Source organism: Maniola jurtina, chromosome 16, assembly GCF_905333055.1.
Source record: "Maniola jurtina chromosome 16, ilManJurt1.1, whole genome shotgun sequence".
NCBI classification, from domain to species: Eukaryota; Metazoa; Arthropoda; class Insecta; order Lepidoptera; family Nymphalidae; genus Maniola; species Maniola jurtina.
Window position 1 is genome coordinate 706,649 of NC_060044.1, and position 25,468 is coordinate 732,116.

Genomic DNA, 25,468 nt, shown 5'->3' on the forward strand with positions numbered 1-25,468 from the left:
TGTATCTATTCTATCTAAAATCTTCCATACCCCTTCCAAGTTAGCACACTTCCATCAGCCTGCATTATCACTTACTGCCAGGTGAGAATGCAGTCAAGGGCTAACTTGTATATGAATAAAGAAGAAGTTAATGTCACTTGCGTAGAGGTGATCGCTTTGGCCTTATAAATCCTGGGTTTGATTCCACCAGGGGCAATATGGTTATTTTTATTTATGGTTCCGTACCCAAAGACTTCCAGTGGAACCCTATTACTAGACACGACAATCTAAAGCAATGCTCCACCCACCCTTAACAAAAGCAATTTCATAAATTACCCTGTCACTCCAACCCATTAAGCTGGCGCCATTTTAATTAAACACCCAATCCTGAATGTGAATACTTACATAATTTTGTTTTATTCATGTCTTAGTGCTCTCTTGAGCAAGTGGCTACGCACTGGGCTGATTTCATGCTCCAACTAAGATTCCAATCTAAAGTCAGCCTTTTTAGGGTTCCGTAGCCAAATTACAAAAACGGAACCCTTATGTATTCGTTATATGGTCATGTCTGTCAGTCTGTCTGTCCGTCCGTATGTCACAGACACTTTTTTCCGAAACTATAAGAACTATACTGTTGAAACTTGGTAAGTAAATGTATTCTGTGAACCGCATTAAGATTTTCACACCAAAAAAGAGAAAAGCAAATCACTTGCTTTAACGAGGAAACCTGCATGTCTGAGAGTTCCCTATAAATAAAGTTCTCAAAGGTGTGTGAAGTGTCCTAGTCCATATTTGGCCAGCGTGGCGGACTATGACTTAAATCCTTCTCATTACGAAAGGAGACCCGACGAACCAGCAATGGTTTGATCATGATAACGTCAGAACGTAAAAAGACAAGTGTAAATTAAAAATTTATAACACCCCCGACAAGTGAAGGCTACAGTAACTAGAAAAGAGCTGATAACTTTCAAACGGCTGAACGGATTTTCTTGGATGATAGCTAAGAACACTCTCGATCAAGCCACCTTTCATTAGTTTAGGAGCTACGATGCCACAGACAGATACACAGATACACACGTCAAACTTATAACACCCCTCTTTTTGGATCGGGGGTTAAAAAAGCTTCTGTGTGTAGTGTTTTGAGCGCCATTCATCTACTTCATTATTCACGTAAATAGCATCTTTAATGCTATTGTCTTAAGAGCTATTATCCTTCAAATCCACTGTAAGCTCAAGAGTTAATAAATTCAAATTAGTAGTATTCAGCAGCGCTGATTTCAGGACATTGTTTATGTTGACAAGCTATTTGAGCTTTGATTGGTCTCTTCACGCTTTATGTCGTAAACGTTATTTGAATTTGTTTTAGTGTTTGTTCTAACGGACCACAATAAGAACGCTCTCTTCACTCGCACCCGTAACAGCCCACGAACGGCGCGTAGCAGTTGATTTCAACAAAATTTGAGAAAGAAAGAAGAGGCATCCTGAAAACTGAGCTCAGTTTTTTTTATCTCGAAAAACTAAGTTTTTCCACGAAGCACTTTAATAACTAAATCCCTGTAAACAAAGGCGTGGCCATAGTTACAAAGATAGTTCTTATTGATTTGTGGCCACAACAATGCAGCTTAAGGCAGCAGCGATATTATTCACATAGCACCACTGGTTAGCCGCATATTATAAGGAATTTATTTTTAATACATTCCAAACGTAGTTTGGCTCTCATTTTGACCAGCAGGCCGATTCAGAACCCTTCGATAACATAATTGTCGATCGATTCGGCAAGTTGTCGTTCGATAAAATGTATTTTCAATTCAGAATAACCGAATCGACAGTGAAATTGTCGAAACCGAAACCGAATCGAACAGACGTAGATATCGTTCGATTACGACTATCAAACGCTATTCACAACAACCTAACCGAATACTAATTGTCGAACGTCCGATAATTTTTGATGTTTACTTATCGAAAGCTATAGGGCATTCGATATCTTTTTGTTCACCTAGTTTCGTACCATAGTACAAGAAACAACAGTTTTGAAACTTTGAAATTTAATATTATTTGTTGTTATAGCGGCAAGAAATACACATTTTGTGAAAATTTCAACTCTCTACCTATTACGCTTCACGAGATACAGCCCGCTGACAGACAGACGGACAGCGGAGTCTTAGTAATAGGGTCCCGTTGGTGCCCTTCGGGTACAAAACCCTAAAACCAGCGGACAAAAATCACAACACCGAGCTTAAAAAAGCTAGAACCCAGAGCCGTAAAACCAGTTAATAAAAAAAAACCAAACTTGCCATTGATTGACAGACGTAATTGATGTTTGACATTTGTGTTGTATTTACGAGGATAGCTTTAATAAAACTTCACTAGTACATTTCGATGTTTTTCTCTCGAAATCAATAATTTAATAAGCTATTATTTTAAGTAATGACTTAAATTACCTTCAAGATGAATAAAAGTTATTTTTTAATGTTTAACTTGAATTTAAAAACAAGTAAAATTTTGGTAACATAACATACTTTATAAATGCACATGTAATCGCAATGTTTCTTATCGAAAACGGTATCGTAATCGAAATCGAATCGAATCCTTTTCTCGAACGTTCTGAATTGCACGATAAAATTTGTTCGATTCGAGATCGATACCGAATCGAATCGATTCGTTATGTTATCGAAGTGTTCTGAATCGCCCTGCAGTTCTGTTCATACCAAATTCAATGAAATTTTGTTGGTAGGCACGTTCTAGGAACTAATATTTATGTTTGTAGTTTTCCAGATTTCCGTTGAAATATTTAGTTTCAAAGCTGCACGATCTCAAGCATATAACTACTTATACTGATTTCAAAACTAGTTATTTTAACGGAAATGTGACAAATCACACATAGTTTTCTAGAACGTGTATACAAAATTGCATCGAGCATAATTGGTTAATATTCAAATGTGAACCAAACTACGTGTGGACTCTAGAGTAACTTCTCTTATTATTATTAGCCGCTGTGACTATAGTTGTGACACGTGTGAAAGTAGCCTTAGTATCAATTGGTCCTAATTTTGTTCCAACTCATTTCAAATGCTAGTAATCTAAATTCAAATAGATTATTAGATTCAGATTAGCTCTATTGAAACATCAAAGATCTGTTTGTTGGTTTTATTTGAATTCACTTGAATTTACTACTTTGATTGAATGTATTTATCTGACTTAGTGAATACAAAATTTAAATAATTATTCGAATATTATATTTACTGATACATAGTTTACTAGCGATCGCCCGCGACTTAGCTCGGCGAAAATATGTATCCATTATCCTCTATCCCATGTGAATTTCGAAAATACCGGTCTACATTATAAACAAGTGTAAATTAAAAATTTATAACACCCCCGACAAATGAAGGTTACAGTAACTAGAAAAGAGCTGATAACTCTCAAACGGCTGAATCGATTTTCTTGGATTATAGCTAAGAACACTCTCGATCAAGCCACCTTTCAAACAAAAAAAACTAAATTAAAATCGGTTCATTAGTTTAGGAGCTACGATGCCACAGACAGATACACAGATACACAGAAACACAGATACACACGTCAAACATAACACCCCTCTTTTTGGGTCGGGGGTTAAAAACCTATGTGAAACTTTGGGCTGGACTTTTGACGAATCAGTCAGTGAGTTAAAACTTTTCTTCTTAAATATCTAATTTAGTTCGTTTTAATTACAATATTTTATGCTTCATTCTTGCTGATGCTCGTGACTTTGTCCGCGTGGAGTTAGGTTTTTAACCCCCGACCCAAAAAGAGGGGTGTTATAAGTTTGACGTGTGTATCTGTGTGTCTGTGTATCTGTGTATCTGTGTATCTGTGTTTCTGTGTATCTGTGTATCTGTGTATCTGTGTATCTGTGTATCTGTGTATCTGTGTATCTGTGTATCTGTCTGTGGCATCGTAGCGCCTAAACGAATGAACCGATTTTAATTTAGTTTTTTTTTTTGTTTTAAAGGTGGCTTGATCGAGAGTGTTCTTAGCTATAATCTAAAAAAATCGATTCAGCCGTTTCAGAGTTATCAGCTCTTTTCTAGTTACTGTAACCTTCATTTGTCGGGGGTGTTATAAATTTTTAATTTACACTTGTTTATAATGTAGACCGGTATTTTCGAAATTCATTTATGTCAATAGACAAATATCAAGCTGTCAAGATGGACGTTGCCTAAATACATAATTATTTATTTGAAAATGATGTTTTGAAAACTCAGATACTTTGGATCGTCGAGGGTGTTATAAATTTTTAATTTACACTTGTTTAAAATCCCATGGTAAGTGTTTGATTTCCGGAAGAAAAAGTAGCCTGTGTCACTCTCCAGGTCCCATATTCATGCAAAAATTCGTTGCTCTGTTGCAGCGTGATTGAAGAACAAAGCAATTAACCAACAAACAACAGACATCTATACTAATAAATAAAATTGGAGTGTCTGTCTGTAATTTCGAAATAATAATTAAGGTCATATGGTTATTTGAACGATACTATAACTGAATCACACATTTTTAAAATTTTTGTCTGTCTGTCTGTCTGTCTGTTTGAAAAGGCTAATCTTTGGAACGGCTGAACTGATTTTGACGGGATTTTCACTGACAAGTAGAGGATTGACCAGGGTGTAACATATGCTACTTTTTTAACCGACTTTCTAAAAGGGAGTTGTGTTTTTCTACCTTTGTACACCGAAATCTCCGAGATTTCTGGACCGATTTGCGTCATTTCTTTTTTAATCGATAGAGGAACTTTGCGACATTGCTTCCTAAAAAATTTGGAGTCCAACTCCTCAATCCTGATGCTGCAGGGGATCTGACCAATCCACGCGGGCGAAGCTGCGGGCATCAGCTAGTTTTATAATATTGATAGTGATATTTTCTTTTTAAAAGAGTATTTACCTATTTATTTATCATACACTTTTTGTAAAACTGCATTAACATAAAAAAACGTGTTAAAAATACAACTGCTCATGAAGTATGCAGATTTTCTCACGATATTTTCTTTTACTAAAGACTGCACTGATGAATTGCAAATACCAATTAAGCATTGCAATTTTTACAGAAAGTTTTAAAAAATGTCCACCCAGTAGCTGTACTAGTACGTTTTTCCACATTTCGACAACGTTGGTAGATATATAAATTGAACTAAAATGGACTTAAACTCGTTTGTTTTAAGGTCTGAATTCGTCCATATCTGCAGCCAGTTTAAAAGCTTTGCGAAGTTAAAATTATTATGAACTAACCCACTGAATGAATGAACCTATCTTCTCACACCTGTAGGGCGCGTGTAGAACCCTCTTAGTTTTAGTTTTAAGTTTACGTAATTAATTATCACCTACATCATAGTATTGCAAATTCAGCAATCGACAAACGGAAAGTATACAATACCAAATTTGAATAAATGATTTGATTTTTGACTTTTTGGCTTTTCATATACAGTGAAAGGCCGTAAGTCGTGTAGCACTTTAATGATCATATTTGCGTGGCACGGTTATGCACATGCGGTAGCTGTGTGTGGCGTGTTTATAGAAAAAGGTCGTAAGTGCGACAGGTTTTTGATGCAATAGTTTCGTGGAATTGCTACTCGAATTCTGAAGCCGACCGTACTTAAAACGTACTTTAAAACGAAAACAAGTGAAGCCAGTCTACTTACTATATGTATTTATCTATTATTTTACTATAGAAACATTGGTCAGATTATATAAATTCCTTTATCCCACAGCAATCACTAAAAAGGGAATATCTAAAAGGAAAACATTTACTCTTTGATCTATAACCTAACGATGCCGCGTTATGAACTTCTTCCTATCATAATTATAACGAATGAAAATATAGCTCGCTTTTCGAATTTAGACTCAACATCTTGGGTTATAAGGTTGGTTTTTTCGTGTGAGGGTATATTTTTAATATCTCCTATTTATTTAACACGGGCCCAGGTCTATTCGTTGGATCAGTTCAAAGTCAATGTGGCGCATCATTTTGGTCAGCTCAACTTTCAAATTAAAGCGTGTATTTAATGAGTTCTCTAATTTTAACGTAGAATTCATACTTCAAAAATGATAAATTTGTCAGATATGAGTATCAAATAAATCACGGACATTTACATGAACAAGTGTCAATTAAAAATTTATAACACCCCCGACAAGTGAAGGTTACAGTAACTAGAAAAGAGCTGATAACTTTCAAACGGCTGAACCGATTTTCTTGGATTATAGCTAAGAACACTCTCCGCTTCGCAACCCGTTAAACTATGTCGATTACTCTGGTTCTCCTACGGAACTCCAACTCTAAGCATAGCTCGCTCCATCACCCGCTAAGTGATTCTCCTCTAAGTGGACAGACGACATCAAACGAATCGCAGGGGCCGCTGGATTCAGGCGGCGCAAGACCGTAGCTTGTGAAAATCCCTACAAGAGACCTAAGTATGTCCAGCAGTCGACGTCCATAGGTTGACGATGTTGAAAAGTAGATGTAAATGTCTAGATTCTAGCTTAAACTAGATTCAAGCATGTACTACTAGTACTTTTCTCTCGGGCAAAAGTTCATCTCAATGAGAATCACGTACATCTATAAGCATAAAACAGCATCTGTCATCCTTCGTAAAACTCGAAACTTCCAAATATACTCGTATCTCCTTTAAGTATTTACATTTCTTCTGTTTTACGACTCTTAAAACTACTTACTCATTGTGAATATTTTATACAGCAAATTCTTGACCAAAGTCTTCGAACAGTGCGTGTTGCTAGTGATGACATTATTATTAACAAGCTGATGCCCGCGATTTCATTCGCTTGGATATAGTTTTTTGAATATCCCGTAGGAACTCTTTGATTTTCCGGGAAAAAAAGTAACCTATGTGTTAATCCATTGTATAATCTACCTCCATTCTAAGTTTCAACCAAATCCGTTTAGTACTTTTTGCGTGAAAGAGTACCTAACAAACATACACACAAACTTTCGCCCTTATAGAATAAGTGTGATATAAGACATGGAGGCTTACTATGGGCAATGGATGGACAGTGCTAAGGCTTGGAGTTTCTCTACGTGATCAAATCAGAAATGAGGAGATCCGCAGGAGAATCCGCGTAACCGACAGCACAGCGGTTGCAAAACTGAAAGGGCAGCGCATACAATTTGAAAAACCGATAGAATTGTTGGGATCCCAAGGTACTAGAATGGCGACCTCTCATTGGAAAGCGCAGCGTTAATAGACCTCACACTAAATGAGTCGCAGGGGGCCGCTGGATTCAGTGATATTAAATTGCTTACAACGCACATAACTCCGAAAGGTCAGAGGTGAACCCCCGACCTCTGAAGTAAGAGGGTGACGTTTTAACCACTGGGCTATCACGACTCTTTATGCGTGTGTATGCTCAGGTATAAAATAAAGTACTTAACATCACTCCCTCCATTAACGTGGATGTTAAACTTTCCGCCATTTTATTTTCCCGGGAAAGTTCCGCAGCAGTTCGAACACAATATTGGCACTTAAAGAAAATTTATGACTTGTTTTAAATTTTCTTTTACTACTCACTCACTCGTTTAATCAAGCTTTAAAACAGCAGCTTGAGGTGAAGAGCTATTTTAAATTTATCACAACAACCATACTTAATACAGCTTAAAAAACCCCCGACACAAAAAACCTCTATAAGAAAACTAGAAAAGAGCTGATTTAACTTTCAAACAGCTGAACCGTTTTTCTTCGATTATAAGCAGCTAAGAACACTCTCGACCAAGCCGCCTTTCAAACAAAAAAAAAACTAAATTAAAATCGGTTCATTCGTTGAGGAGCTACGATGTCACAGACAGATACACAGATACACACGTCAAACTTATAACACCCCTCTTTTTGGGTCGGGGCTTAATTAATAAGAACTAGACCAAATGATGTGAAATAAACTAAAAACGTTTTATTTTTACATTTATTAAAATTACAATTTTATAATAATTAAACGTGATATCTTGTAGGTAGTGTAAGGGAAATAAATAATCTAATATTAGTTCAAATGAAAATTCACAAGCAAGTTTGTTCGATTATCTTTCTCTATAAGTATATAATATTATGTTCGATTTATATCTACTATTATTACACACACGTTTTAATTTTTTTTTTTTGATTAAATTAAAATCTTATTGATTCCCATAATTTTACAATTATAAACTTTTTCCAAGTAAATTATAATTTATTCAACACCAATAAAAAATCAATTAATTCAAATAAACCTTTGTAAATCCTAATGAAATTCAAATTAATAGACCAGTATCACTTCAAATGAAAATTCACATGCAACTTAATTCTTTCTGTGTTTGTACCTATCTGTATATTTTTTATTTGTGTGTTTGTTTCATGTAAATAATATTACATTCTGTCTGTTTATTTTCCTCTGCGAACATAATATCTGCCTGTCTTTCCATCTTCTATCTATCCATCTATATTGATGTGTTCCTACCTATCTATCTGTTGCTAAGTACCTATATGTATATTTTCATTTGGGTATGTTTCAGTTCTTTTCTATTCAGCGGAATGAGAACTCCTCAAGTATACTGTCTCATGCTTGAGGAATCCTGGATTATCTGGTCGTGAACTTGAATGTGCCCTTTGAAACGGGAGGTCTGTTTTTTAATCTATCTGTGTCTATTGCTGTATATCTGTTTATCTGTCCATTAGTCTGTCTACCTATTAGTTTATATATTTTCATCTGGGTATATTATGTCTGAGTATCTGCGTGTGTTTTTATCTAATTGTAAATCAATTTACAAAAATTAGAAGCTACTATTCATATGGTCCTCCTGATACATAGACAGTTCCTTCAACATGGAATGCTGTTCAGCAGAATGGGAACTCCTCAAGCATGAGACGCTGCAGGGTCTGGAGCGGTGCAAGGGGGGTCTCCCTCGGATCCTGCCTTCGTATTTATGTCTCTTGTGGTTCAGAGGACTGAGCTCCGAGTCTGATATGTCATCAAACTTCCTCTTTGAGGCTGAGGAGGATGTGGTATCGTTGGAGGCTGTAGATCCGTAAGGCGTAGCTGAAATTAGAATAAAAATAGTAGTTAGAGAGGTCTGATAGCCCAGTAATTAAGACGCCCGCCTCCTATTCAACAGTTTAGAGGTTCGATTTCTAACTTACGGAGTTATATTGTGCGTTTTAAGCAATAAGATATCACTTGATTTATCTGGGAAGGTACATATCGTCAGAAAATGATGCCTGCGTGCCTGAGAGTTCTCCATAATTTTCTCAAAGGTGTGTGAAGTCTGCCTATCCACACTTGACCAGCGTGGTGGACTGTGACCTAACTACTTCTCATTCCGAGACCTGTGCGAAGGGCTGACGATGGGTTGATCATGATGATGAAAAATTATTTTCGAGAAAATAGTACCTCACGAAAAGTAAAAAGACAATATTTTGTTCAAAGATCTCGAATAAAGAACAATCACGTACAGATACAATCATAAAGGTTTGATTGTCACAATTCACTGCAGCAGAAATCAAAATGGACGAAGAGCCGGCTAGGGTAAGACCTTTGTTATTTTATAAAAGCTGAAAGTTTATCTGCGTATTGTCCTCAACACAGGGAAGAACGATCAGTGACTATAAAGTTTGGATCATGGTCGCTTTGGGAGATAACAGGTAACAAAGGTGTAAAAAGTCTTACGTCAAAGTATAAAGTGTAATTTTTTTTATATTATCTTCATAATAGTATAAGAAATCATGTTATGCATTGCCAGACACTTAGGGTGAGATCTATAGACCGCACTATGACTTGCTTAGACTTAAAACGAGACAGAGATATGTCTCTCACATAAATCTGTCTTGTTTTAACTCAATCTTAAGTCTAAGCAAAGTCAAAGTCGCTCTATAGATTTCAACCTTAGAGTCATGGCAACCCTTGCCAGACACCCTTATATTAAAGTTTAACCTGACATGTTTAACTATCACTTTATTTTAAATTTTTACACTTTTATTACCTGTTAATCCCCAAAGCCACCATGATCCAAACTTCATAGTCGCTAATCGTTTCTCCCTGTGTTGGGGACAATACGCAGGGAAACTTTCAGCTTTTATAAAATAACGAAGGTCTGGCCCTCGCTGGCTCTCTCTCTAAAAGACTAAAGAGGTCAAAGAAGTTTCCCTCTGTCTGCTCACTAGCCTTTTTACGGCTGAAATTCCTCAAACGATCGTCAACTTTATTCTCTACGTGTTATGGTTCATTTTGGCTGTCCCCTTTGCTTATTACGCGACTTTGGGAGGGTATAGTTTTTGGAAATTGAGGACGTGCCGAAGTTATACGATTCGTTTGTTTTTTTAGTTGTGACGAGCTTGTTTAGAGTTTCGCCGAGCGCTTTCGGACTTGTTTCGTGACAAAAAGGGAGTTTGATTCGACTTTGACGCGTCGTCCTAATTGGCGAGGTTAACGCTCTGCCACACAATTAGTAGCGTTTTTTGGGTTCCGTACCTTAAAAGGACTGGATGCGGAAAATTCGGGATAGGGAGCTATAGAGAGATTTGGGGGAGGCCTACGCCATTGAGGCGACTAATACGTGAATGACTATAATGTGAAAGTGTGTCTGTCTGTCTGTCTGTCTGCTATCTTTTCACGGCCCAACAGTTTAACCGATTCTGACGAAATTTGGTACAGGGTTAGCTTATATCCCGGGGACGGCCATAGGCTCCTTTTTATCCCGGAAAATCAAAGAGTTCCCACGGGATTCCCAAAAGCCCATCTGCTTAACCGATTTGTATGAAAGGCACCGAGCTAGCTTGCGTCCCTGTAATTGATATAGATCCCACGAGATCTTTAAAACCTAAATCCACGCGGGCGAAGTAGCGGGCATCCTCTAGTACTATTATAAAAGACAGATACAGATGGAAGCGGGCTAACTTGGAAGGAGTATGGTTTCATTGAACCCATTCTTAGTCCTGATTGGTTTCTACGCGGTATCGTACCGGAACGCTAAATCGCTTATCCTTTTACCGTGCGAGAGCTGTGTCGCGTAGGTAAGTGAGCTACGACCTTTAACCACTAAATTATCACAGCTCTTTTCATTGAAAAGGCAAAACTACGGCATTAATCAAATCTCAAACGTTGAATATTTTGGGTCCGAAATCAAAAACAATTTTATTTACGTAGATTTCAATATCAAACTTCGACCTTGTCCGTACCGTCTCTCCAAAGAACAAAACGATAAATTAAATGTACAAGCCCGGTATTGGATTTACGCCAGAAGCAAAAATTAATATTCGTGTAATCTGGCTTACGGGCGAAAAGATAAAAATTCAACTTAGACGCAAAACTGGAATTCTTGTAAAGGCAATATTGCATTTTCCGACCTTGGGCGGCCATTTTATTTTCACCTCGGCTTTATGACTTTTATTTGGAGTTAAAGTGGGCAAAATGGTGAATGGACGTTTTTGTACTATGAATTATGACGGATGGTTTGAGTGTCTATTCGTCCTCTGAAAGAAAATAAGCGACGCGAACCTAGACTAGTCAAAGAGGACAGACAGCTTTGAGAAAATCTTTTTAGCAAAGTGACTAAGTGCAAAGTGGCTGTGATGACGTAGACATGTAACTAAAACATGGACACTGACAGTAAACTGCCTAGCCAACAAGTTACGTTTACTCGTACCCGTATCGTTCATATGTTTGAGTGGAAATTTTGTACACCTGTTGTTAGAACTTGCGTCAAAGTTTGTGATACAGAACCATCAACGTACAATAAGGTTCCGCACGAGAGACGTTCCAACACAAGCCAAACATTTAAAAAAATACTAAGTAGATGATGCCCAAGACTTCGTCCGCGTGGATTTAGGTTTTGAAAAATTCCGTGGGGACTCTTGTCATTTTCTACTACAAAATGCCATGTCCGTCTCCGAAAACTAGATAGCAGTAGGTACTTGCTTTTCCTCAAAATCGGTTAATCAGATGGGCCGTGAAAAACTAATTGATATACAGACACACTCGCACCTACGCACCTACGCAAAAGATATTTTGTTTAATAACCATACAAAAAAAAACCGGCGAAGTGCGAGTCAGACTCGCGCACTAAGGGTTCCTTACTGGGGTATTTTTCCAACATTTTGCACAATAAATCAAAAACTATTACGCATAAAAATAAATAAAAATCTGTTTTAGCTTACTCTGAAAATTGAAACACATTTTAATTTTTTTTTAATGATGTAACCACAAATTCGCGGTTTTCAGATTTATTCCTGTACTTGTGCTATAAGACCTACCTACCAAATTTCATGATTCTAGGTCAACGGGAAGTACCCTATAGGTTTCTTGACAGACAGACAACGAAGTGATAAGGGTTCCAATTTTCCTTTTGAGGTACGTAACCCTAAAAATTGTGATAAATAAGTATTTTAAACTATATTCAAACTATTAAATCCACTGCACTGCACTGAAATGGACGAGCAAATCCCCAAAATAAGCTTATTTGAGCCATCTTGCAGTGTACCGCATCGCATCAACATTCTAATGCGATTCTGTTTGATAACCACCCTGATAGTGAAACGGTTAAGACGTCTGCGTCCATTTGGAAAGTCGAGGGTTCAATCGTGACCAAGCATCTCTAACTTTTCGCAATTGCGGTTATCAATTGTGGATAGTGCCGGTCAAGGGTTGATCATTCCATTGCCTTACGTTAGCCTTAATTAGGGTTCCGTACCTCAAAAAGAAAAACGGAACCCTTATAGGATCACTTTGTTGTCTGTCTGTCTATAGGGTACTTCCCGTTGACCTAGAATCATGTTTGGTACTTGGTAGGTAGGTAGGTAGGTCTTATAGCACAAGTACAGGAATAAATCTGAAATCGCGAATTTGTGGTTACGTCATTCAAAAAAATTAAAATGTGTTTCAATTTTCAAAATAAGATAACGATACTAAGTGAGGTATCATATGAAAGGGCTTTACCTGTACATACTAAAACAGATTTTTATTTATTTTTATGTACGATTTACGCTTACTTGGAGGGGAAAGGGATTAGTTATGATTGGCATGGCGAATATTCTTTAAAAAATACTTACTAGGATTAGTCTGATGAGTTTCTTGGCTGCCCCAAAACACATTCTTAACAACTTTAGCCACAGTTGACCAAATATTCTCCTTATTGGATTGTTCTTCCCTTTCCATTTCAGTGTACTTCTGAGCATTATCCTCTTCAGTGATCCTCTTCACGCTCACTTTCTTTTTGGAGATGACAAATTTAAATTGTATCTCAGTTTCTTCATCGGTCGAGCGTAGAACAGAGGTGAGGCACGTTTGCAGAGTGCCCGCTATGTTTGTGGTTAGCGATGTTATTGCATTGTTCATTGGTGCTGGCGAACTGACACAGCTTTTGAATAATTCATTCGATTCTTTAGATTGGCTTTCTGTATCAACGGTTGGGCTATCATCTTTAAAGCTTATTGCTCTCGCTGGGATGGTGTTATGCTCACCGGGAGGCGTGCTTTCTATAGACGCATCTTTTTTGGTTATGGGGGTTTGGGCTAAGGCCACCCTTTGGCTTTCGAAACGGTTGATGAGTGCTTGGAATCGCGGGTTGGAGAACCTTGGACGTTGTCTGCCTGGTGTTAGCATGCGTTTTGGTTTTGAGAACACTAAAAATTAAAAGTAAAAATTAATGTTAAAGAAAATAAAAACTATAGCGTTATAAATAGAATAAAATAATAATGGCCATAAAAATAAAAATCTGGATGTTGTAAATCTAGGATAGGATAATATTATTTATCTTTTCAGATATGAAGGGTAGAACTCCTCAACGAGTAAAAGCAAATTATTCGCTATCATTGTAATAAGTAATAACTTAGTAAAAAGTAAACTTGTAAAAAAACATTACATATAGAAAAAGGAGTTGACATAGTGGAGAGGTGGGACAGTGTAAGGTTTACATCTCCTGAGGATGCTCCGGTGTCGGAGCGAAACGTGCGCCGAGTGTTTTCTGGTGGATTTCTATGGTAGTACTTATGGGGCTTGCTTGGTGACCTGCTTTTCCTGCATGCCTAACAGTGGGAGGGCGGGTGGTGCATGTCGCATACTGCATGTTGTACCATACAGATTTGCCTTTTTCAGTGGATTATAGAAAATCAAGCTTTTGATTTTTGTATATCATGGACTACCGTAAAGTAACGCCTGCTTCTATACTTTAAGTTACTCAAGTTATGCTTGAGGCATCATGTTACATGTAAGAATATATCACAAAAAATGAAATACCTCTTTTCAGTTTTTGTTCAGGTTCAAATATGGTGTCCTCAGCGAACTTCACTTTCTTGGACTTAACCGACGACTCAGTAACGTTGTCGCTGTCCTGAAATGTGACCTGCTTCTCTGAACTATCCTGAGTGCTGAGTTTAGTGCGAGTTATTATGCTTTTCAATTTCGGTTGGATGTTTTCCTCCGTTCTTGAAGGCTAAAAAAAAAATCGAAAAATTGAGACAAAATAAAATAAAGCCCGCGTGTAAAATATTTCATTTAAAGAGTAGTGTAGGTATTTATCCATATCCATACTTCTTGGATGAATTTCAAGCCATACTACCATACTAATGTTATAAATGCGAAAGTGTGTCTATTATACGCCTTTTGAAATCAAACAAAAAGACATCAAAAAAGACAAGTGTAAATTAAAAATTTATGACACCCCCGACAAGTGAAGGTTACAGTAACTAGAAAAGAGCTGATAACTTTCAAACGGCTGAACCGATTTTCTTGGATTATAGCTAAGAACACTCGCGATCAAGCCACCTTTCACACGAAAAAACTAAATTAAAATCGGTTCATTAGTTTAGGGCCTACGATGCCACAGATACACAGATACACACGTCAAACTTATAAAACCCCCTTTTTTGGGTCGGGGGTTTATAAACTCTAATAAATACATAGCGGATTTTGCAAGCGCATGCAGCCTTGCTACCTGAAATCTCGTTATAAGTGCAGAAAATTAAAAACTCTCAAAGTAGTGCAACCTTTATAATACGAAACTAGAATTATGATACAAATTCTTAGCCAGAAAATCGCGCCAAGAATATAAAGAGGTATTTTTCATCCATAAAATATATAAGCTCTCTTTTCTTTATAGTGAGCTTTAAAGCGCATTGACATAGTTACAAAATAAAACCGTTATATGAGCGTAATATGAACATGAGCGATTTTTATCTTCACACTAATATTATAAAGGAGAAAGTTTGTATGTGTGTGTGTGTGTATGTTTGTTACTCCTTCACGCAAAAACTACTGGACGGATTGGGCTGAAATTTAGAATGGAGATAGATAATATCCTGGATTAGCACATAGGCTACGTTTTATCTCGGAAAATCAAAGAGTTCCCACGGGATTTCAAATGGCACCGGCTAGTATTATAAAGGAGAAAGTTTGTATGTGTGTGTGTATGTTTGTTACTCCTTCACGCAAAAACTACTGGACGGATTGGGCTGAAATTTAGAATTGAGATAGATTATACCCTGAATTAGCACATAGGCTACTTTTTATCCCGGAAAATCAAAGGGTTCCCACGGGAATTTTAAAAAACCTACATCCACGCGAAGTCGCGGGTATCAGCTAGTATAATAATATATCGAGTAACACCAAGGCCGGACACTTAGGTTCTATAGGATAATATTATGAAGTGCTCAGTATTCTATGATATCACTAGATTTGTTTATTAAAATAGTCTAATTGAGCTGTCGTTTTAATATCTCCCGGATGTTAGCCATATCCCTAAGGGAGATGGCTAACTGCCGGCGTATGCCATTTCGCTGCGACATATTATATTATATACAAGTGTAAATTGAAAATTTATAACACCCCCGACAAGTGAGGGTTACAGTAACTAGAAAAAAGCTGATAACTTTCAAACGGCTGAACCGATTTTCTTGGATGATAGCTAAGAACACTCTCGATCAAGCCACCTTTCAAACAAAAAAACTAAATTAAAATCGGTTCATTCGTTTAGGCGCTACGATGCCACAGACAGATACACAGATACACACGTCAAACTTATAACACCCCTCTTTTTGAGTCGGGGGTTAAAAATACCCATAGTTGGGTTACTATCTAGGCGTAAAAAGTCGACTATCTAAGTCCATATTACATATTTACGAAAAATACGTATGACGCGTTGACGACGGCCTCCCTGGCGCAGTGGTGAGCGCTGTGGGTTTATTCGAGGGAGGTCCCGGGTTCAATTCCTAGCAGGGTTGGGAATTTTATAGTTAGCCTAATTTTACATGCTAGTTACCTACTGGCAAAGTCATGCGTTCAGGTATGATTCCGTGTAGAAATCAAAGATATACGGGTTTAAAGTATCTCTTCCAGGTTAGCCCGCTCCCATCTCATACTGCATCATCACTTACCACTAGAAGAGATTGCAGTCAAGGGCTAACTCGATTTAAACTTTAAAAAAATGTGTAAGTCCCTACACGAGACCTATCTCCAGCTGTGGACATATTTCGGTTGATTTATAATAATATCTGACTCTTTATTGACTCACTTCTGACTCTTTATTGATACTCTCAGCTGGACTGCCAGTTTGCTCAATCTCTGATAACGGAGAATCAGTTCCAGCTCCAGAGAACAGCGACCACGTGCCGGGGTGCGTTGGTGTGCTGGTAGTCACCACTTCCGTCAGTTTCAGTACGTGTGGCAGCTGTGATGTGGGGGTTGTCATCTTTTGGTCGGACTCTGGAACTTTGATAAAACAATACACATAACAATAAAAGAAAACTCATAATTATAATAATCCTCAAGCGTCTCAACCAATCAAAAGGAAAGTAATTCCTCTAAAATGGTCTATTGATTTACTTTACAATATTTTATCATCATCATCGTCATTATGAACAACCCATCGCCGGCCCACTACTGAGCACGGGTCTCCTCTTAGAGAAGGGTTTAGGCCACAGTCTGCCACGGTAGCCAAGTGCATTGGCAGACTTCACACTCTTTGAGAGCATTATGTAGAGAGTTATTTTATTTAATACATAACTCCCAAATAGGAGACGGGTTTGTTTTTTTTTCTTTTAGACTTCCTTCAAGTTGAATGGGGTAGTAGGTACGCGTCGCGTCGTATCGTAATTATTTTGTACTAGGGGATGCCCGCGGCTTCGCCCGCGTAGATTTCGATTTTTTTAAATCCCGAAGAAACTTTGATTTTCCGGGGTAAAAAGTAGCCTATGTCCTTCCCCGGGATGTATCCCAAGTCTGTACCAAATTTCATTAAAATCGGTTCAATGGTTGGGCCGTGAAAACGTAGCAGATAGACACTTTCGCATTTATAATATTAGTGTGGATTAATTTAATAAAGTATTCCCACACAATACGCTTGAATTTAAAAGCAGTCTAAAAGAAAAAGTTCAAAGTACCAACTTACTTAAAGAGTAAAAGTACTCAAATAAGTCAATTGACCATTTTGTGAAATTCTAATTCAACTATTCATGCTTTGTTTAACCCCAAAATGGATACTTTAACGATTTCTAAATGTTTAGTAACGTAGAACCAGAACGCTTTAGGTTGAAGACACATTGCGGCAGAGTCCAACACGAAGCGACGTGGCTTTTCCAATGTTACAAAGTACACTGAACTTTACGCTTATTGTGTAACTACTTTACAAGAGAAGCAAAATGAAAACATACGTAAACGTCAATACATCCTACTAATATTAGGAACGCGAAAGTTTGTATGTATGGATGGATGTATGTTTGTTACTCTTTCACGCAAAAACTACTAGACAGATTTGGAATAGAGATAGATTATATCCTGGATTGACACATAGGCTTCTTTTTATCCTGAATTTTTTTATCCTATATCCATGGCAATGCAGTCACAGACATCAGCTAGTGTCCTATAATATTGTATTTTTGAATTTCTTCCTCACAATGTACATAACATGGTTGAATTTAATTCTTTCGCACTCTTCGCTTTTCGACACTTCGCTTTTCCTCTCTCCTGAGATGAGCCTCGAACCTAAGTATGCGAATGAAAAAAATGGCAAAGAAATCAAAAGATCTTTCAAAAGCGAGCATCGGTCTTTAAGTGTGCTACAGAAATAATTGGTCTTAAAAGAATGTTTAAGAAAAGGCCATTAAAAGTTTGAGATTTCCATAATAATGGATATTAAAAATGTAACGTATTTTATCCTTTGCGAGAAATTATATAAAGTTACGTTTAAGAGGCACTTTGTAGATCGAGGAAGGTGAGCGAGTGCCATCAAGAATGCATTAATAAAAAGCTTTCTTTTCCGCTTTTTCAACATTCTGATAAAAATTGCAGCAGGTGAGATCGTTCTCGTAAACCGAAGAATCATTTTAAATCGTTTTTCTTCTGTTAATAATATAATGACATCATCATTATCATATTATACCTATACGAAGGTCGTGATTGCTTAGTGGTTAAGACGTCCACATCATATTAGGGAGGTCGGGGATTCGATCCCGGGCACGCACCTATAACTTTTCGGAGTTATGTGCGTTTTAAGCAATTAACATCACTTGCTTTAATGGTGAAACAAAACATCGTGAAGAAATCTGCATGCCTAAGAGTTCTCCATAATGTTCTCAAAGGTGTCCAATCTGCATTGATAACTGTTATGTAGTTTTTAAATATACAATGATAAAATATAAAAAATAGGTTCGAGATTGATAAACTTACTTTCTAGGTCATTATTCCGTGAAGGTGTTTTACCACTTGCCGGTGAATCATCACAGTTTTCTTCTTCATCTACTGTTTCATCGTACATTTCAACGTGTTTTTGTTTCAGAAGAAGCTTTTTTACATGCGGGGTTGCAGAACGCTGACTTTTCAACGTTGGAGTTTTAAAAGCTTTCTTAGGATGCGGTGTGGCCACAAGCTTTTGTTTGGGACTCTCTTCCCATTCTGTATCAGTGGACTCATAATCGACTAAGCACTTCTTTCTTAACAAGGGTGTTATAACAGCTGTTCTGGTTGAATTATTAATTGATATAATAGCTTCAAAATTTTCTCCATCACTATTAAGTTTTTCGTATATCGAATCAAATTTGTTTTCAACGATTCCCTCATTTATAATATTATCGTCAACATTTGAATCAAGTAATTCAGAAATGGTTGAACATTTATCGATGTCAGATAAATCCTCCATTGTAATAAATAATTTGTTACACTTCTCACACTTGAGTGGAAAGTGTTCTTTTGTAAGGTGATGCACGAAGTCTTGGTTTAATTCCTGCGGTTTACAAAGGTACTGTTTTCCGCGGCAAATTGGGCAATCATAAATTAGCCCGTGGGTGTTTCTCTCGTGGTTCCAACGGCAATCTCTACAGCAAAACTCTAGACGACAAATAATGCAACGAACCTGAAATTTACAATATAAAACAATATCAAAACTATTAAGTTTGTAAGTGATGTTTAAAATAAGCTGTAATAAGATGATATAAATTGTAGAACAGAAGATTAAATATAAAGGAAATGTTACAGAGTTTAAGGTAGGTTAATAAAGAACTAAAATAAACCTTTTATTTGTTATCGAGTTCAAAAGTATCATGCATGTCGTTATATTTTACATCCATGTTATAAAATATGGTTTCCGTTGTAAGGGGACCCATATTATTTCCATACATTGGAGTTCCTGTTTCATTTCGATAAAAGCCAGGAGCGTTATATTCGACATGTATACTAGGAGTTCACGTCTTATCTGGTATTGATAGGTATTCTAAGGGCCGGGGCACATAATATGGCGGAGCGCAGCGCAGATCATTTTTCACGGTCAAAATATTATCGACATTGTCCTCATTGAAATCACACTAATATTATAAAGGAGAAAGTTTGTATGTGTGTGTGTGTGTGTGTGTGTGTGTGTGTGTGAGTGTATGTTTGTTACTCCTTCACGCAAAAACTACTGGACGGATTGGGCTGAAATTTAGAATGGAGATAGATTATACCCTGGATTAGCACATAGGCTACTTTTTATCCCGGAAAATCAAAGAGTTCCCACGGGAATTTTAAAAAATCTACATCCACGCGAACGAAGTCGCGGGTATCAGCTAGTAATATCTAAAATCAATTGTGCATCCGTGCGGATACTCGCGCATCCGCGCGCAGTACCGCGCGTGCTCGCGCATTCTCTGGTAGGAATTCGCGTAATGTGTCACGCGATTAGAAAACTTCGCGGGCATGCTCTGCACTGCGCTCCACCATATGTGCGCCGGCCCTAAATGGTTATAAGTTTCTGCGTTTTCAAAATGCAGTAGGTACTCTCTGATGCCAAATATGTCTATTTGTCTGCGTCATAAAAGTTTACAAAATTTTCTTTATAGTCATCTATACTAATATTATAAAGAGGAAAACTTTGTATTTTTGTATGTTTGTATTGAATAGGCTCAAAAACTACTGGACCGATTTCAAAATTTCTTTTACCATTACTTAGAGGGATTCTTCCGAATCCGTATAGGCTATATTTTATCCCGGAAAATAGAAAAAATAAATGTCCACCCGTGCGAAGCCGGGGCGGGTCGCTAGTCATTTATATTCTAAAGCCGTACCATTTTAAAATGCAATTTCCGAAATTGGGTAACAAAAAGAACATGTGAACAAACTGTATCTATATTCAAGAAAGAACCTACACTAAGCGTTCGAGCGCACTGTAAGACCTCATAGTAATAATTGTGAATACGGCAGTTAGATTCGTCAATGGACAATGGCTTAGTGTATAGAATAATTTATAAGCTTAGGTTAAAATTCAGTTACTTATTAGTCATAAATTAGGCTAGATCGTAGTAAAATTGAGTAACTTAATTGGCACTCATGATGAGAAAAAAAGGTAAGAAAATTATAAGTATTCTTAGGTTCTTAGAAAAAGGTATTCTAACATCCAAAGCGGTCTTTGTGCAGCTTGTTTTACGAGACCACATTATATTTACTTAAATTTTGAAAAATCTATCTGGTCCAAACACTTTGTCGAGTAATATAGCCATTGTTTTAAGGAGGAAATGATTCTAGTAATTCTTTTTCATGATTCAAGAGTTGGCCCCTTAATCAAAGTTGTTTAAAAAGATAAGTACAATGATCCCCTTTTCGTTTAGGACCCCCTTTCTAAATGAATGTATAATACTAGTCAGTAATAAGCAAGACAGGAATGAGAATAGCAAGAAATTCGAGTGATCAATCTAAGACACTTATCACATAAAGTGCAGGCGGTCTTGTCGCCCGCACTCCTTGCTAATTGTCTCGTTGACCCACTTGTACTCGCGGGTAACTGGTGCACTAATACTGTGATCATTACCTCGCTAGGAATTCTGTCGTCTCATTTGCTACTAGTATGGGATGGGATGTCTACTTAGAACTTCTAACGAAAGCATGGTAATAGCCTAGCTAGTAGTTAGACTATTTCAAAGATCTGGGGTTCGATTCCGGGTACGCACTTTCAACTTTTTCGGAGTTATAAGCGTTTTAAGAAACTTTAATAAAATAAAAGAGCCTCAATAGCTCAACGGTTAAGGAGCAGACTGAATATTGGAGGTCGGCGGTTCAACATCACCCGTTGCTCTATTGTCGTACCTACTCTTAGTACAAGCTTTATGCTTAGTAGGAGGGGCGATAAGTATATTAACATGGCAATGCATGATTAACATGGCTAATATTAAAAATATCATTTGCTTTAACGGTACCTAAAGGAAAACATCATGCGGAAACCTGCATATTTTTTTAATTTATAATTCTGATACAAGATAGCTTTTGACTACGACCTCACCTGATGGTAAGTGACTATGCAGTTTAAAATGAAAGCGGGCTAGTTCTCCATAATATTCACAGGGATGTGTGAAGTCTGTTAATACGCACTTGGTCAGCGTGGGGGACTTTAGGCTTATTAAACTCTGAGATGAGACTTTTGGGCCAGGCGATGGGTTGAGATGATGAAATAAAATAACTACCTACAACTATTTAATGAGTGACAGTTAGTTTTGTTATTTTTAGTTATAAGTGAACGAATTTTGTGAAACCAACTGATGGTTTAGTATTAAAATCAACTGTCAATAGTTAATGATTACAATTAAATATTAATCAAGCCAATAAATAACTCAATGTTCGTAATGAGCTTTCATAATATTAATATTTCGCGGCTGTGCAATTAGTTGGAATTGGAGTTGTAATTAATATTTGTTCGTTGGACAGGTTATGCTTAATTAGGTGTGCGTATGAAAATAAACATTTTATAGAGCTGTTTTATAAATCATATAACATAACTGCAGTAGCTTGTATAGTATGGAATATTATTGTACTATGTATTGAACAATTGAAAAGAGCAATCGGCGAGTTTATTGCAGGTTCTTCTCGGTAGAAACGGCATTCCGAACCAGTGAGTAACGAATCACCTAGCTGGTGAACTTAGATTCATTCAGTGATAATAATTCCAGGCACATTATAACTAGCATTATTCCTAGAATTTTACCTAAGTATTCGTATACGCTATAGATTCTGCCTAGATATCAGGAAGTGTTGCAATCTCGGTCTGAAATTGGATCAGTAGGTACTATGGCAAAGCGGATTAGTCACTAATTAGTCTAGGTACTAATCCACCTATTACTATAGCCTATATCCTGAACGTATAAACATATAAACTACATGACCTAGCACTAATTGGTATCAGCTTAAACTATCATTATCTCAACCCATCGCTGGCACACTACTGAGAACTCCTCTCAGAATAATCAACGCTAGCCGGTACACATAAGATGTCTGTCTGTCTGTTAGTCCGTCGTGTCTGTCAAGGCTTCACAAGGGAATCAAAACCTATATAGGGTACTTTCCGTTGATCTATAGTGCGCGACAGGTTGAGCAACCGGGGTGGAGCCGCCTCGCACACCCGCACAGCCCCCTTGCTAACCCGCTGCGGATAAGCGCGGGTGACGTGCGGGTGTGGGGGGTGTCCCCCGCCTTGTCATCTCAATATGTCGACGGACGGACGGACGGATGGACGGACAGATAGACGGACAGACAGACAACAAAGTGATCCTCTAAGGGTTCCGCTTTTCCTTTTGAGGTACCTAACCCTAAAAATTAAAAAGTGTTGTTTCTTGTACGATCGTTCGAAACCCACCTTGTGCGAATCCAACTCGCACTTGACCGGGATTTTCTTTAATAGGTTAACAACATTATATTAATTTTTTGTTTCGTTCAAAAGTCAAAGTACGTAAGTGCGTTCACAAAAGTCCGGCGAGGGCGATGTTATTACGACTATCCTCGAATGGAATGGACGTCGCAAAAAGCGAAAACGTGTCTCGGTCAACCGCATTACGTCTGCTCTAAGTGTGTTTGGTACACTGCGGGACAGAAAAAGTGCACACCCAAGAAATTGGTTCAAAATCACACCTCAACCGTCAAAAGAAATTGCGTTTACAAAAATCTGGCATGTGAAACGTTTTTATGACTATTCCTGGACAAAATGGACGTCGCAAAAAGCGAAAACGTGTTTTGGTCAACCACATTACATCTACTCTGGGAATGTTCGGTGTACACTGCAGGACAGAAAAGTGTACAGCCCAGGAAAAGGTTCAAAACTTTATCGCAAAAGTCAAAAGAAATTGCGTCCACAAGAACGTTTTTATGACGTCGCAAAAAGCAAAACCGTGCCTTGGTCCTGGTAGGTTGGTTTTCTATTGTACTATACTATGACTGTAGGGTCTGTTATTGGTACCTAGAATGGCTTTAATTTTGTCACTTTAATGAGATGTAATTGATAATTTTTTGTGCAGCAATAAAATAAAACTTTCGGTCTTTTACGAGAATGTAGTATACTTTTTTTTTATTTTGATGACCTCCCTGGAGATAGTCAAGGGTTAACGTGTATCAAAATATTATAAAATTGTGGAGTACAATTAATGGCCTGCAGTGTAAGCCGTATGTCACGAATTCCGGCTTAGTGACACGATGTTCCCGCACATTCCGGGAATGTTGGACAAGTGCAAAAGAAAATCTTGGTGTCTGGATAACTTTTAATAAAAGAACCAAAGGACCGTGATACAAAACCAACTTCAGAAGTCACACTAATATTGTAAAGGCGAAAGTCTGTGTGTTTGTGTGTGTGTGTGTGTCTGTGATCCTTTCACGCAAAACCTACAGGACAGATTTGGCTGAAATTCGGAATGGAGGTAGATTTTATCCTGGATTAACGCAAAGGCTACTTTTATCCCGAAAAATCAAAAAGTTCCCATGGGATTCTAAAAAACCTAAATCCACGCAGATGAAATCGGGGGAATTTGCTTGTCAGCTAGTAATATTATATGATATGTCCAACAATATGATTTGTCCAACAACTTTCCGGGATAAAAGTAGCCTATGTCCTTCCCCGGGATATAAGCTAACCCTGTACCAAATTTCGTCAGAATCGACTAAACTGTTGGACCGTGAAAAGTTAGCAGACAGACAGACAGACACACTTTCGCATTTATAATATTAGTATGGATGTAATTATTTGCACGTGTATAGTTAAAGACCTAAAGAGTGACAGCTACTATAATGATCCGAAAAATCAAAGAATTCTCACTGTACCTATTTTTCAAAACCCAAAACCATTTCGGCATTTCCTAGTTACTTTTACATGATTTATTAAAAGTATGATATGTTAAAGCCATGTACGTATGTAGATTATGTATTTATTTGTAAATTATTAAAAATATGATTAAAAAACTACTTACTTCAACCCAGCTGTACGTCATGATGTGGACTTCTCATTTCTCACAACTATATTACACTAAAAACCATGAATAACTTGAATCAAACACTTATAATATGGAAAACACACGAAAAACATTTCGTATATTCTTAATTTGATAAATATAATAGGTAATCATTTAAAACACATCCAAAGGAGTTAATTTGATGCAGAACAATGACTGTAAAAATTTCGCTGGTTATAAACTAAAATTATATAACTACCCTCATTTAAAAATATTTTGTGGTATTACGTCAAACTAAGCGCGCATTTTTGTTTGTGTGAAACTTCTAAGGTGAAACAAAACGCGAAATCTGACTTTGGCGACAGAACATACTATGACCTATGAAACTATAATACTATGACTACTATGATAACTATGATGATGATGACCTATGATACTGACGTATGAAATATTAGAACAGGTATTTGGCATTTTATCCCTATATTCATACAGCAAAATAATTTGTTCACAATCAAAGTCTAGACGATAAATTAGGTTGATATATTTAATTAAACATAATGAAAAATGCCTTAGGGTTAGTTGCTTTTAAGTAATTTTAAATTTTTGGTACTAATATAATACATTTTTAGGGTTCCGTACCCGAGGGTGCCAACGGGAACTTATTATTAAGGCTGAGATCTATAGAGCGCACTTTGACTTGCTCTGACGTAAGATTGAGTTAAAACGAGACAGATTTATGTGAGAGATATACCTCTGTCTCCTTTTAACGTTGTCTCCATTTAACTATGTCTTAAGTCTAAACAAAGTCAGAGTGCGCTCTTTAGA

At 37.2% G+C, this 25,468-nt stretch overlaps 2 protein-coding genes across 2 annotated transcripts in view; both read right to left on the reverse strand.

Annotated features, from left to right (window-relative positions):
- LOC123873123 (dopamine D2-like receptor) overlaps positions 1-25,468 on the reverse strand; it is a 113,285-nt gene that overhangs the window by 18,770 nt on the left and 69,047 nt on the right. The window lies entirely within an intron of this gene.
- Positions 8,137-24,880, reverse strand: LOC123873122. Its single transcript, XM_045917833.1, has 6 exons — positions 24,662-24,880; positions 18,642-19,323; positions 16,489-16,685; positions 14,217-14,412; positions 13,031-13,603; positions 8,137-9,026 (listed from the first exon to the last, which is right to left on the reverse strand). The coding sequence occupies exons 1-6, from the start codon at positions 24,680-24,682 to the stop codon at positions 8,761-8,763; spliced, it is 1,935 nt and encodes a 644-aa protein (XP_045773789.1). The 5' UTR covers positions 24,683-24,880; the 3' UTR covers positions 8,137-8,760.

Coding starts and splice junctions, on each gene's coding strand:
- LOC123873122 (XM_045917833.1), bottom strand. CDS start 24,682: ATGACGTACAGCTGGGTTGAA. Junction 19,324..24,661: donor TGACGTACAGCTGGGTTGAA/GTAAGTAGTTTT, acceptor TGTAAATTTCAG/GTTCGTTGCATTATTTGTCG. Junction 16,686..18,641: donor ACGGAATAATGACCTAGAAA/GTAAGTTTATCA, acceptor GTTTTATCAAAG/TTCCAGAGTCCGACCAAAAG.